The 16,104-nt window shown below is 31.8% G+C and overlaps 1 protein-coding gene across 3 annotated transcripts in view; it reads left to right on the plus strand.

The window, feature by feature from the left end:
• The first annotated feature begins 4,121 nt into the window (after positions 1-4,121).
• Positions 4,122-16,104, plus strand: part of LOC145316771 (protein crumbs-like) — a 68,975-nt gene continuing 56,992 nt past the window's right edge. For 2 of the 3 annotated variants that reach the window (XR_013878685.1, XM_080157498.1), the window contains exons 1-2: positions 4,123-4,326; positions 12,725-13,384. Coding sequence is in view for 2 of the 3 variants with exons in the window: in XM_080157498.1 (XP_080013624.1) it covers positions 4,278-4,326; positions 12,725-13,384 (709 nt within the window). In the remaining variant the exon portion in view is untranslated. Of the gene's footprint in view, positions 4,327-12,724; positions 13,385-16,104 lie in introns of all 3 variants that reach the window. The other variant, XM_080157497.1, reaches the window with a different exon arrangement.

Here is a 16,104-nt window from a genome sequence, read left to right on the forward strand (position 1 = left end):
TACCATTTTTGGGGGGGTTGCAGCTTCTAAAACCACAAGTACAAGAAAGCCCTCTCCTGCCCAATAAATGCAAACAACTTGGATTAATTTTATGTCATTATTTCAATATTTATAGAAAATTAAATTTTTTTGATTAAATTACCTAACCTTTGTAAGTTTGATAATATCTTTTGGAATCCCTATTATCATTAAAGAAATGTTTTTAACAACAGGACTATTTACAATTCCCATAAAGGAACTATTTTTAATTATAACTCATTTTTACTTGGCTTTGTACACGAAATTGTTTGTGTTCTGCTGTTTTTAGACTTCTTACCAAATAAAAACAATTTGTGAATTTTACTGTTCACCTTTGAGAACCAACAATTCAAAGTGATTTTGTGTATGCGTTTTTAATGAATTAAATGCCTTATACTCTAGCGGCTACGCCTAAAAAAATGTGCTTCAAATTGGATAAAAGAAATTTTTATATCGATTTTCAAATATTAACTAAATGTAGAACACTCCAAATGTCGTATTCCTAACAAAACTACAAAAAAATATTTATCATCTATGTTTAATAGTTTATTGAATCGTATTATAAACAGATTTCCGCTGAAAATAAAAAGTAAAAATGATAGGATTAATTCCTGTTATGTTGCCCATTGGGAGGGCGAAGGCCCGGGTTTAATCACAATTATTTTTATTTGTTTTAGAAAAATGCCTAAATCGAATACATAAAATATAAAATGATTAAGAACTGTGTAGTTCAATGATAATGAATCAGTTAAAGGTTAATGTATTGGACAAGGTATGACAAACCGATTCTTTTTCACAAATTCTGATAATTTAAGTTTAGCAAATTGCGGAAAGCACCTTAATGGATCGGATTCCTGTTGAATCCGAGCCAAAAATCCAAATTGACATTTATTTAGGACTTTTAATCCTGGCGGATAAATCCTAAACGGATTTAGATGCGGATTGTCATCTGATTTGTTAAGTACAAGCCTTTAGGTCAAGACCCGTGATATGAGGAAAATAGCCTAAAACCATCCTAAGACAGTTATAAATTTTCCTTAAAAGTTATAAATTATTCGAACCACCTAATTTCAAGATTTATACCTTCAGACATAAAAAAGCTAACTGTTTTATTTTATACTATTAGTATAAATTTATTATGCTCTATACTACAATATATTATCTTATCTTATGTTCATACCTAACAATTTTCAGATATGAAACGAATGTTTTTTTGCACCAATACAGATTTTGACAAATGAGGAAAAATAGAATAAGAAAAACTGAAAGTGAAAAACATATTTAGTAGAATTGGAATAGATTGCCAGGAATTTAGTAAAATAATTTAACATTAACTAAAATAATCACGAAACCTCTTATTGCAAGATTTCTAGTATTGGGACTAGTATTCTTATTAAAGGTATGTGCAAAATTTTACAAGTATTATTTGCCCAAAAACTAAATGCCTTTTACAAAAAAATATTTATTAGTGGTTAACTAGTATAGTTACTTGCATGATCTTTATTTAAAAATTTTATAAATTATTTTGCTAAATGTTAACAGACAAAGAAATACAACAAGCTGGAAGTCAAACTATTCAAAAAGAAAACCAACCAAACAAAAAATTACAAAACTAATGAAAAAAACAGTGCAAAAATATAAAGATTTAATCAGGGATTTTGGTGTCATACAAATTACTAAATATGATTCATAATTCCAACTAAGAATGTGGTAAAAACAAACAAAAATTAAATAATATTATGAAAGAAAAACTGGTGTTGTTATGTTAAAAGTTTTTAGGTGTGCGTGTTTGTTAATAGGTATTTATGCAATATGCATGTCGAGTATAATCTCGAAAACAACTAGACCGTTTTGTTTGTTATTATTTTAAGAAAAAGCTTTTTTAGCTGAACTTACTTTTTAAAAAGATTGTGGTGTTTTATTTCATCGTAAAATACTAAATTAAAGAATCTTAAAGATTTTTTTATCGGGCTTGTTCTATTCAGGAGAATTCTTGTTTATTTTTAACGAACTTTACATTTTGTTTTTTAACCCTTTCAAAATATGTTAGGGGTGAGTTGTGAGTCATCAGATTGTTTTGACTACCTTACCTTTCCAGAAAAATAACACTCAAAATTCTATGCAATTCTTCAAGTTTGTAAAGTCTGCTTGACTTGTCAGTTGGTAATTCACTTGTGTATTCTTATTCATGAATCTAAAGGGATAAGACAATGGCCGATAAATTGATGTACGTACATCCCTATTAATGATACATAAACTAGATTATAATTCGTGGTTAAAACGTTTAGACACCTAGATTAATAAACCAACCAATCAAAATTCATTACAATTGTCTCCTAAGTTTTTAAGATAAAAAATAAGAAAACGTTGTTATAAAACTTTGGGGATTAGTGTAATAAACAGCCCACCGTCCCCTCCCTCCCCTGCAAGTTTTGTCTCCTATAACAATATTTTTCCTTTTTCTAATTTTCTTCTCAATTTCCTTTCGTTTTCTAACGAGTTCATATTCGTCCCCGCAAAAAAAATTTCTTGTTATAGCTTAAAATCAGAACAATAAAAAATGTATTAATCAATTTATTTCAAAGCGAAGCTACTTATTTTTTCATTCAGATAGGATTTTTAAGATTTCAGTTCATCTATCTTCAATAGCTTTCTTCTTAATATTCTTCGCAACACTAATATTGGATGTTAAATTTGTAATTATTCAATTTCTTCTTATTTTACCTACAATTTTTTGTTGTTTGAATATTCAGATTTGATTTGATTTGAATTTGATAATGCAAGTAAATAAGAATAAAATGGAAACAAAAATAAATCTTAAAGTTTTAACAGTATCCGAGGTTATGCTTTTAATACTTCATTAATCTTTTCATGTATAAAAATAAGAATTTTTAATGAATGAGAGAATGAATAAAATTCATTTAAATCTTTCAAGAAAATATCTGAAACCAAATATTGCTTTAATTTGATTCTTTAAATACTGATTTACAATTATAGATTTTAATTAAAAGATGTAATTTTTGACATTTAACAATATTTTACGGAAACAAAGATTGACTGATATTTTTCAAAGATTATTTGTCAAAGTTGTTTAAAATGTTATTGCTTTACCTAAAAGTGTCTGTTGAACCCCCCCCCCCCCCCCCCCCCCTGTTATTTTGAAATAAATCTTAAATAAGGGGGATGTAGTATCCCTTTGCCTTACACCTGAGTGCGGCCAGGCCCCGATCCTGCGGGGCTAGCTACCCTGTATTCAGTATAACCTAACCTAACCTGCCCAAAAGTAATAATCAATTGATAAACTAACCCTCCCCTTATTTTCAATGTATTTAAAAAATAAAGGTGGTGGATTCAGGACTCAATATAATAAATTTGAAGGAATACGCTGAAATATTACAAGGAGAATCCTATATGGAGAAATCTAAGATTATTTTTTTATTTAGCTTAGTAGCATGGATTTAGATAATTGTGTTCTTTTCATTGAAGTATAAAACGATTGTTTTGAAGTTTGCAACTTTCTTTTGGTCACTTTGATTATATATGTGTGATGACCATTATGGTTGATAGATGGGCATCTAAAATAGAAATGAACTTGGCCCGCAGCAGAAATATAAACCCTCATATAACATTATCTACATAGTTTCTATGTTTCCCCCTTACTTTTAAAGCCTAACTCTCGGCCTTTGTGTTTAGAAAACCATTATTTTTGACCTGTGAGATTTTTTATTTTATAATGCAACCTGTTAGTGTTACTATCATTGGGCAAGGATTTTTTGGGGGATATTATAACCGGGACAGGGGAACTGGAGAGTGATCAGGACAGACGGGGGAAGGTTAGTACGGAGTGGGGGGGAGGTGGGATATTATTTTAAGGCAGTGGTGTATGTATAATGTATATTTATATATTTGCCAGGTGAGTTGAGTTATTTAAAGGAGAGGTGGTATAAGTATTGGGGGGAGAGGGTGGATGACACAGAGGGGAAGTACCACTACTTGGCAGGTAGAAAATGGTATTGTAGATCCCGGTAACCCCCACCTCCCCTCCTCTATAGCGTTACCTACTACTTCTAATACACCTTGTTACCTCTCTCCTTTAGACTTTAGTATGACACTGAACTTTGATACAGATACTGAGTGTATATATCAGTGATGAACTGTTTATTTAAACATAAATATATTTGTTTATCTGATTAAACAAATATTAAAATCTTAAGATTATGTGAAAACTTAGTGGAAATTATATAATTTGTTGTGACAAAATGCTTGGGAAGCATTGCTTCCGTACCCAAAGGTGGTGCACAGCCATAGGTAGGTTGCACTTTTTATTATAATTTCCTATTTTGCCGGTTGGTTGTGACACTTTGTCATGATATTGCTGCTGTATATATTTAAATGCAGTTACTACTACTGGTTGTCTGCCCATGCAAGGATATTGGGTTTGGGTGGGTGCGCCGTTAATTTTTTTAAATTTCCAGCTTTCTAAAGATAATTTTTGTTTTTGCAAATAAACCATAATAATGTTAATGTTATAATGCAAATAAATCATAATTTTATTATTTAATAAATATAAATTATATTTATATGTGCTTTTTTTGCTTTTTTTTCAAACGATTTTAAGTTTCTTTGAAATTTAGTAAACAGTCTAAATTTAAAATTATAAAGTCAATTGTTAAAATTATTATCAAACATATTCCTATCTATTGAAAACTTTCCCCTATGGCCTATAGTAATGAGTGCACACATATGTATAGGCCCAGGCTTATAGTAGTAGGCCTATAGGTAGGCACTCTCACATACTTGTGGTGGTACTTGATATGAGCGTACTTATTCATTCATACATCATGTAGATATGTCATGTAGATAATCTGATGGATTCCTTCATTACCAGTTTCTTACACCACTTTCATTATAATAATGTGTGCTTGTTCATTTTCTTACAACAATAAAGACTTTTGTTTGAATTTAAATGTCTTTGTGGGAAATTTCATAACGTTTCTGAGTCTTGAGAACCGATACCATAAACTCATAAAGAATCCTATTTTTTTAGGATTAATATTTTTAACATTTTAGCAGTAATATTATGCAGTATTTTCTAAAAGGTCGGTTAAGTTATTAGAGAGATTCTAATGAACAAAAAACCTTACTTTACATAATACCTATGTTTCTTATCTACTTTAAAACTTATGATTAAGATGTAGGAAGCTAGGTATAGGTTTTTAGATTTAAAGACAAATATTAATAGTAATAAATGAAATATCTCTGCAAGTCAACCTATTGCCCTATATCCACCTCCCCCCTCCCTTTCATGCTACCAAAATAATGCCCTAATTATTTTTAGATAATCATGATTATCTTGTGGTAAGAACTAGGGAGGGGAGGTGGGGGCTTAATTCGGTAATCGAAGTTGACATCATTACAAATGATTTTTCTTTTTCCATTATTATCTCTATTTCACAAGCAGCAATTTCTGATATTTTAAGCTTTTACTTAAGTACTTAGTACAATATTGCTTTCTTTTATTCTTTAATACCTATTGAAGTAAGTTCAGATGTCGTTAAATCATTTTCTATTAAATGACAAATAAGAATTAATGTGCAGAATAGTTCAATTGCATCTTTTTAAAATGCAGTTTAAACAATGCATTTTTGTCTTGTTAAAAAAGTTACTTCAAAAACTTTCATTTGTATTCAAGACACGGGAAAATTGTGGAATAAACAAGGAAACACATGTCCCATACACGCAAGCTCTACTTATTTCGTCAATATATAATGAATAAAAGAGATTATTCCTGCCATTCACCTGTTAGCTTCACAAGTTTTTTTTACCATAAGCAGTCTAGCTTTAACAAGCCTTGCTACGTAAAAAAGAACAGTCAAATGTCATGCAATAATAGTGTTTGGACTTGTATTGTCATGTATCATTAAATATGTTATTTGAGCTCAATTAAAACATATTACATTTTTTTAAATCCTCTAAAACAGTAAGTACAAATCAACTAGAAAGTACGGATATGCCCTGATTATAAAGTAGCCCTGCTACCCAAAATTTATGCCAGTATTGCAAGTAAATGACAAGTAGTTAGAAAAGAGAAGCATTTCAAATTTAGATTTGCACAAAGGCAGAATTGACTGCAACTGAAAAACAGGTCCTTTTTAGTACCACTTGACTTGCATAATTGCAAAGATGTAAATTGTGCCACAATATATTTTCGGGGTACTTTCGGTGAAAGTGCGGTAAATTCGGCCTCGAATGAACTTCTTAAATATTTTAAAACAAAATCAGCCCTAGTTCTAAAATATTCTAGAATGCCATTTTCTACTGTTTTTTTTCGCAGGGGTCAAAATTTGGTTTCTGGTCCCCGAATTTATCCAGTTTAACCGAATTTATCTTTATACCATAACAAAATAAACTTGGTGTTGCTTTAAATATAAGTTCTACTTTCTAAGTTAAAGAAAACTGCTATTTTTGCGTATATTGATAATACGTCCTCTAGTTGTTGGGGAAAGGGATGGCTGCCTTCTTCTGCACTCTTAGGCGCGTGAAATAATAGCAAAAGGTATATAAACAGGCGCTATTTATTACAATGTTATTTTAGCAAAAAAGATCACTTCCTGAGTGAAAAGCGTCATCTTTTTGTTTATTATTTTTATTTTTTAACCCTTTTTGTAAAGTTATATTTGTATAATTTTTAGGTCCCTTTTTTATCAATGAAAAAATAATATTTTCAATTTATCAACATGGTCAAAATCTAGAAGTTTAATGATAATGGAAGGATAGTAAGATAGCCGGAGGAAATATTTCATTGTCATTCAATATCTTCCTTGCATGAGCCATTTGTTTGCTAATCAATATTACAAGCAGTTTAATTAACAACATTTGTAATTTAAGTTTTAAATCTGAGAACTTAAAAGTTTTTTACCAGACTTTTATGGGGGGGGGGGGGGTGGCTGCGGTTAAAAGGAGTTTTTAGATGATTAGATTTTCTTCTTTCATTATGAAAGCATCTTAACCCTTACAGATCGGGGGGGGGGGGGGGCTCAAAGAGCCCCCCCCCCCTCTAGTTTTTTCAATCTCATTTTTTTTGTAGGTAAGATGGAGTGCTGTGACTTCATGACTTTTTAAGTTTAGTAATTATACGTCGGCAAGAGTTAATTTTATTAGGATATCTGGTCTGTGTCGGTCGTGGTGTCCGGTCAAAGTCGGTTGGGTAGCACCAAAATTAGAAAAAAATTCTAAAAAAATCTTAATTTCTACATTATGACTTTTGTGTATAAGGAGAAACCTAAAATTTTTTTGGTGAATACTTAGATATCAATGACCTTCTGAGAAAAAATGTGTTATGACCGTTTGACCGCTCCCTGACCGACTTTATGACCGATTTTTGTCCGGCTTTTACTACAGACATATATCATGAATATCGTGGCTTCTATTACAGCTAGAGTCCTATAAATTTTTTGGTAAATCCTTGAGCAACATCAAACAGATAAAAATATTAATCGGCGCCGCCAACCGCCGTTTTACCGCCGTAACCGCCGAAAATGGCGGTTTCCGTTATTTGCCGTTTTTTAACGATGATCAGAAAAAGTAATTTTTTTGTTATGAAAAATAAAAGTTCGTCCTAAAATTTGGTCATCCTAGCTGCAAAATTGGCCGCTCTGCAGCTGTTTTAAAATTTAGCGGCTGGCCGCTAAAAAGCGGCTAAAGAGCGGCCTGACTGCTATGACTAGAAAAAGTAATTTTCTCTAAAAATACACATGAACCACCAGAAAAAAATTTTTTTTCTTTATCTGTAACAGGAGCCGAGATAGAGGGGGAGGGCTCTTGGAGCCCCCCCCCCCCCCCCCCCCCCGATCTATTAAACTGTTTTTAAACTATTTTTAAAAGGTATATTAAAAATATACTTTGACATCTGTAGAATCATACTGCAAAGCCAAAAATGAGAACAATTGCCCACATCAAATTTTATTAGGATTTTAAAGCTTATTTTTTACTATGGATTAAATAATTTTTACTGAATCGTGATGTTTCTTCCCTTTGTAGGTAAAATACTCAGCTTTTAGAGTGTCTTGCTTCGTAAATATTGTATGCTAGTATACAGTAAAGTTAGGTATTTTGATTTTATTTATCAATACTAATTAAAAATTAATTCTTTACAATATATCAATGAATTAACATAAAAATGTTTCATGTCTATTATACATTAAAACACATAAAAATTGGCCGTAAAGGGTTAAATAAATTAAGATGACAACAAATGTTTATGCAATACAACAAATTTATTTTTGTCACATATACAAATAAGATATAAAATAAGATTATTCAAACATATTTTTAAAAATATTTTTAAAAAGTATGTATCTTTTATGAGTAGGGTTTTCATTCTTTTCATTTTTATTAAATAAAATTATTTAACTACGTTTGAAATAAGTCACTTTGTGAAAACACTCTTTCGGAAATTCTAATTTCTAATTGGTTTAAATTCAGCATTATGTTTTTTATTGTATTATGTCAGATTTTTTAATGAAATTAATTGTTTAAGAAAAAAAATTATTTCCATTGAACAGAGTAATGTTTTTTTTATTGTATCAGTATAAAGTGAATTATATAAAATTGTTCACTAAGTTACAATATTACACGAAGTAAAAAAAGACCTTTTGATCTGGTAAAAATGACCAGAGCAACAGTAAAAATTAATTTTTAAATCCCCCAAAAAAAGTTTATTGGGGACTTAATTCAAATTTGGGCTCTGCAGTCTGATTCTATAGGTGTCCTAGTATATTTTTGACCCCCCATTCAAAAATAGTTTAAAAACAGTTTAAGGTGGGAATTGGGGCCCGAGCTGTAAGGTTAAGTTAATAGAATTATAATTATTTAAGGTACATATTAAATATAACGTCAATTTTAAGTTGTAATAAAGTAGAACCTTACACATATCCTATTATATAAAGTAGTAAGCGTTTTTTGTCTGTCACAAAGGATTTCGCTAAACGCTGAACCGATTTTGTTCTGCTTTACAGTGAAGCTTCTAATAGGCCCTAGGAAGGTTTTGGACTTTTTTTGGAGAGGGTGTCTTTACCCCCCTCTCCCCAAAAAAATATTTTTTAACTCTTTTGAAACTAAAATTTAAAATGGGATGAGGTCGACTTTTCCTCCTCCTACCAGTGCCCCTAGAAGCTTCTAGGGGCGTAGCCGTTAGTATCTAATAAAATAAATAAATGAAATGGCCTGTTTAACAAGCTGCGGTGACTTTTTCCAGTAAAGTAAGCTTATGTCATATATTTGTGGTTAATACCATGCTATTTATGTCCTTACACAATTAGATTACCTAGTTTCTCTAAGGTTTTTTTTAGAAAAAAATTGATTTTTTTTCATTTTCTCCTTTTTTATTAATCCTAAAAAATGTAAACCCTTTATTTAGTTTCATAGAATATAGTTGGTAATTTATCTTTTGGTTGTAATAGTTGAAATGGGTTATTTATATCTTGGGAATGTAGTCACTATTGAGTAGGGATCGGCAGCCGGAGGAATATGCTTCAGCATATTAGGTCGCATTTGACATAAAATCTTTTTGTAATCGTAAAATAAAAGAATACTTGCGACTGTATTGTCGCTTTTGGTCATTAAAGGGTTGGTTGTCTGCAAAAGTTGGAATATTAGTGCCTTGAAATCTACTTAAATGGTCTGGCCCTACGTTGTCATCAACCGTCTTCAGTGGTATAAATCAGATAGTCGTAACCGCTTTCTTAAATTTAAGCCGCGGCTGCCGAATACTGTCATCAAATAAGCTGGATACCAAGTCCTGAAAGGAATGTATTAATCAATTTCCCACTTTCATTCCATACTTTACAAAGAGATTTTAACGCATTAATATAAGCACACACATTCCTATTTATATTACCCATTTTTATATGATGTAATTTTTCTAGAAAAAGGAACAATTTTTTGATAGATTGTTTTATGGCACACATTTCTCTAATAAATAACCCTTTTTTGGACATCTATAACATTTTTCAAGGATTAGCTACGCCGATTTTTTTTTTTTGGGGGGGGGGGGTGGAGGTTAGGGGGTGTTGGTAGAGAGAAATGAAAGGTTTTAAGCGTACATGCATCATGGCTATACTAGCCAAGTGCACTTTCACGTGGGTAATTTACTTTCTTTGTCTTAACAAAACAACAACTTTTACTTTGAGCACAAGTGGTTGCTTAACTTTTAAGAACAAGACCACTATATCCAACTATTTCAAGTAGCGCAGCAAAAGCATGCTGATATTTGAAAGGATATAATAATAAGTAGACATTTATAAACAGCATACGTAAAATTTACGTTGGCATCTATTTTTTTTATTTTGGTTCATAGTTTAAATTTTTTAGCTTTAAAAAGTCGTCAATAAACTAGGTAGAAAAAATAATTGAAAAAATTGTCGGACTGATTGACGTACTGAAAGACTTGACTACTTAAAATATCTGGTGTCCAAAAAAAATAAAAACTTAAATAGGTCAAACTAATGGTTTATACTTTCCCCTTCTTTAAATTAATATTCTTTTGTATAATTTTTGACTAGCGTACAAATGAGCTTTGCCAATAAAAAATGAGAGGTCAAAGAGAAAGTTAAAAAAAAACATTTAATTTGATCACATTGTGGTTTAAAAAATTACATTACTCCGCTCTATTATAGTCTATTTTGAGCTTTTATAATTCAGCGTTGCACCTCGCCATGTGGGGTCCTGTTAATTTAAATTGAATTTAATCTTAATTTTAAATTGGTATATTTCAAAGCGTTAACACAGTTTTGTCTTGGCAAAGAGTATATTTAACCATTTCCATCTACTTCTTCATATAAAATTACTGGCCCGGGGCTTGGAAACAATTTTTAAATAGATTGTTCATTGGCGATGCCTTTGTTAGGATAATAAAGAAGGATTTAGAGTGATTAAGTGCATTTAATGTCCTATTCTTTCCGTATATGATAGGGATAGATTACAGGCAAATTATGGTCAAGATGGACCACACTCATGACGTGAGCGTAACCAATTACAATGGACATGTCTACAGGGGGGGGGGGGTCATTTTTTTCGAAAAATAGAACCATTTTTTCATATAGCACCTGGAGTTTTTATAGGTTTTAGGTCATTTCTCATTCGTAAATTTCCTGGTGTTTTGCCTGCCTTTAACCGTACCTCGCCTTAAATTTGCATACAATAACTTTAAATACATAAGTAGGTTTTGTTTTAAAATGATATATTTCAACTTTTGGAAAAAATATCATACATATTAAAATAAAAATCATGAACATTCTACATAAACATAAAATTACTGTGCAATAATTAATAGCTATTTAATACAACACCAAATATTAAATAGCTAAGGGGTTAGTAACGCCGAGAAGTTATACATACGTGTTAAAAGTTAATGATATATGTCAATTAATAACGTTCTCATTGTCTATATATAGATACTCACAGTGGACAAAACTGTGGACACAATGTTATAATATAGTTAAAAACATGATAGCACATATAATGCAAATAGTTAGAAACAGGTGAATAATATAAACACAACAATAATGATAAAACATCAATAATATTCAGTTAGGAGTGTTACATAGATTGATAATAATTAGATACACAGATATCTCTATACTTTGCAGTTTGTTACAGTTTCTACTCAATATCTTAGATAAATTGTCACTAAATTGAAACATTGATTGAAGATGTATAAACCATTGCTTTGCTATTGTTTCTATTTACAGTTTGTACAATGCTGTTTTCATCTGTCATACTATTTTGGCGGAAAATTTAAATTGAAGATGCCAGAAATGATAACATGTCGTCTGCAGCCCGACGCAATACATCCAATAAAGGATGCCTTTTACTCATTTTAATTAATGGCAGACACCAATAGCCTGAGTAGTAGCCAGAGGATAAATAATGAGTAGCATCCAACAAATCTGTATCCTCAGCATAATTTGTTTAGTTCCTAGAAATTCCCATTGTGAATGTTTGGGGTGTTGTACAGCGCAGCGGTTAGCTTGGGTCACCTTGTATCTTGGGGATGAAAGGAGGCAGGGGGATGATAATATCATCTTACAAACAAGCTTTATTTGAAGGAATTTTTTTTTGCAGGCCAAAAAAAAGGTGGCTTCACTGTTTTTGTTGTATATTGCAGATTTTTTTTGTTTGATGGTAAATGTTCACAACACACGAATTGGTTTGGGTACCCATACATTTTCAACCCATGTTTGCACTAAGCTGACTGTAAGGGTAAGATTGAGAAAAAAAAAATCAATCTTCACAGGAAACACATGAAGACGTCTGCTCGCCTCCGTTGTCTGTGTGCTACTGATACATAAGTAGGTAAAGAATTAATATTACCACCAACAATTTTTTTTTACTTTTTCCCAAATAAAATTTTGTTTGGCCTTGTTCTAAGTGACACGTTAGAGAAAAATTATTGCACCACCTTTTAAAAATCCATATCTTTATAGATCCTAAAAGCTAAATTTTTATTTTTATTATACCTGCATGAACTACTAAGAATTAGGGGTCGGATCTTGTCATGGTTCCAATTTGCATTGGCTTTATTGTTTTTTTTTGGTATCGTAGCATTTCTATAACTTAGGCATGTCCGTCCTATAAGTCTGAAATAGCGGAGACGTGAAATTCGTGGTATTTTATTAAATTCTATTAACTATGTTTACACTTTCAGGTGTGCTATCACTGTTATTTCTCCATGGAACCGTCTCATCACAATCCGTCCAACCCATGTTACAGACTTTTCAAGAAGTTATGCTCAAAGATGGCTCCTCATATGTGAGATTAAAAGACAGACTAGAGTTGAACTCTGGGTCCCTTGTAGGCTTCTCATTTAGGACTTGTTCCCCGCAGGGTGATCTTTTTCGCCAGTTGGGCGATGAAGAGTCAAATGATCTTGTGAAACTTAGCCTTTCGCCGGCAACCGGTGGTCGTCTATTGCTTGAAATAGCAACTGGCGATGAACGAAAGGTACTTGAAGCTGGGTCTAACCTAGCCGACGGTGCCTGGCATACTGTTCGTCTGGGTGTTTCACCTAATAGGACCACTCTTTGTTTATCTGTTGATGGAACCGGCCAAGAAACAGAATGTTTACCGGCCCGTACCGGTCCAACCGTCGTTTCCGGTGGAAACAGTGCCGTTAAAATATCCCGCCTGGAAAATATTCAGGAAGTCCTTACAAGCCTTAGACCCGCAGCTGGTCGCCTACGCGTAGGCGCTGGACTTGTAGGCTGTATCCGGCAAGGTCCAGGTATACAGTTTAAGGGGGACAGGGCTGTGATAGTGGCTGAAGGTGTGGAGTGGGCGCACTGCATACTTCCAGATACATGTACAGGTAAGCAAAGTATTTATTATAAGGTTGTTGAAAGGAAACCTTTGAAACCTTTTGATTGCAAGTATAGATTAAAAGTAACCTTGATATCTGAAATGTTTACAAGTATTTGTTGAATTGTTTAATTTTATCCTATATCGAGCTTTTTTTGTCAATTTGAAATTCTGAAATGGAAAGGAATTGAACTGAGCTTTCAGTTCTCATTGCAATTGAAAAATGAAAATCAACATTCCTTAAGAATATTTTATTTATTTCTAAAAAGTTTTCCTATTCGTGAATTTGTTCAATAGGTATATTTTCAATATTATAGTCTAAAATCGGTCTTTGCCAACAAAAATCTAAATGAAGATATTGAAAGCAAAATTACTTTGATGTTACGCTATTCTAAAAATACTATTATAATGACTTGAAGTATATCCTATAATAAAGTAAAAGGATCTATGTCTGTGTTTGTTTGTTTGTACAGAAGGATCTCGGTAACCGCTGAACCGATCGGGTTCTCCTTAACAGGGTAGCTTCTCATAGGTCCCGGGAAGGTTTATAACTATTTGGGGAGAGCGTACCACCACCCTCCCAAGAAAAATCGCCCATAGAAAAAAATTACTCACCCCCTCCAATTTTTTTTGGAATTTTTTCTAACTAAAATTAAAAATGGTGGAGGGAGGTCCCCCCCCCCCCCAAAAAAAAGTAAAATAATAAATTGGATTATCAAATTCGATTCTCCCCTCCTCAAGTGCCCCTAGAAGCCTTTAGGGGCGTAGCCGCTAGTTAGTATATATAGCATATGCATGATTTTTACATCCAAAGTTGACATAATTGTGAAACAAATAGAGAGTTCATAAATAACTAGAGAATTAGATTGATTTCTACGGGTGAATGGTCGCTCTCATACACACACATACACACACACACACACTGAACCAGTACTGGCAAACACTTGTAATTTGCTCTTTTCAATGCCTTTACAGAATCAATGCATTAGGCTAGAATGATAGTTCCTCAAGTTAACCGTGAACATGTCTTCAAAATCCTGTGCTACAAAATAACAAAAAATATTATCACAAAGCCTTATACAGTTTTTGGGGATATTGTCAATAAATCACAGAATATAACAATTTCTTTATAAAAGAATTTCTGAAATCGATCATTAAAATTTTCAAAATCCATTAACAAACATGGAATGTAGAGTCGGTTAACTAAATCTCAGCAAATCTTAGACAAGTATCGATACAATAGGATTGGTTTTCCAGGAAATTTTTTTGTAGCACCTACAAATGGCTTGAAAAGCTGAGATTATGATTAATTGCAGCTCATCAAAAACAATTTTGAAAATTATTGCTCTGAAGCTTGAATTAACGTTACATCTCTCTTCAATTTGGACATATTAAGGCATGAGTTTTTTTGTCATTAAATTTTAGAAGTAAAGAAATTGTTTAACAGGGTATTGATTCTTTAAAAAAAAATAATCGTTCCTTGTCTTTACTTTTTTTTCACAATTAACCTCCCTCAATGAATATAAAAAAACTCATTTCATAATTAGATCCTATAGACTCAAAATTTTGTATGTGTTATTTATCCAGGAAATAAGGCAAGAACCAATTTCATATGCCTGTGGCAGATACAAATGTCATCTAAAAAGTGTATAGGTCTGGCATTCAAAACTTATGCATAATCCTATTCAATTATGGTTGAACTTAAACCAAAGCAAACATGTTGCTGCTTGGAATCGGTGTGAGACAATAAGTAATTTATGTTGGCTTCCACTTGTTGTACTTAATTGATTTTAACAATGTCCAAGTACATTGAACACAGATACAATAAATTAAATGCAAACTTAGTTTTTTTTCTCTTAATATATGTTTATACATATATGTAACTTGTTATTATGAAGGAAACAAATTAGATATAGAATAGGAATTTATAACAAATTTTCGATTTTTTCAGAAAATAGTTAAAGCCTCACGGAGTTTACCTTCCAACTTACATTTCAGTTTTAAAAAACAAAAAGTGGGTGTTTTTTTTATGGGGCGATTTACCTTAGTAGGTCAAGCACTTTGAGGTTAACCTCTCCCAAAATTGTTATGACCTTGGACCTATAATAAGCTTCACTGTAAAAAGGAAACATACTATTCTAGCTTTTAGTGAGATCTTAAGCTACAGGCAGACAGGCTGTTACTTTCAAATAAGGATAATTAGTTAAAGAAAAGAACTTTTGACTCTGTTGTGGAAAAAAAATTTCTCCTATACCCTATCTATGACATCCTTGGCTTATTGTATTTCTTAGATCTTGAAGTATGTAATTTATAGCCGTATCATTATCTACTTTCAAATAAACTGATCTAGTTAAGACCAATAATCAATCCAATATTTAATGTTAATTGTTTCGGATATAATGATGGGATTTGAAATAATTATTTATTGTTTAGCTTAATTATTTAGTATTAAAGGAAGCTTAACGATTAAGATGCTAAGATTTAACTTGAATTAGGATGATTAGTCAAAATTATTCGCTATCAATAAGAAAAACTATATCTTGTACAAAAAATGACCTTTTTATTACATAACCTTTTTTCAATCCCGTACTGTATTGTACCTATTAAGTTATAATTTAAAAGTTCTTCCTTAAATTTACTTTTGATGTCACGCACCTAATATATCAGCAGTATGAAATATTTGCTGCAGTCAACAACTTGCTTTGCCCCTATCCTCCATTCATTTTCAGT

Source organism: Acartia tonsa, chromosome 4 (assembly GCF_053477335.1).
Source record: "Acartia tonsa isolate MP-2025a chromosome 4, ASM5347733v1, whole genome shotgun sequence".
In the NCBI taxonomy this organism is placed as follows: Eukaryota; Metazoa; Arthropoda; class Copepoda; order Calanoida; family Acartiidae; genus Acartia; species Acartia tonsa.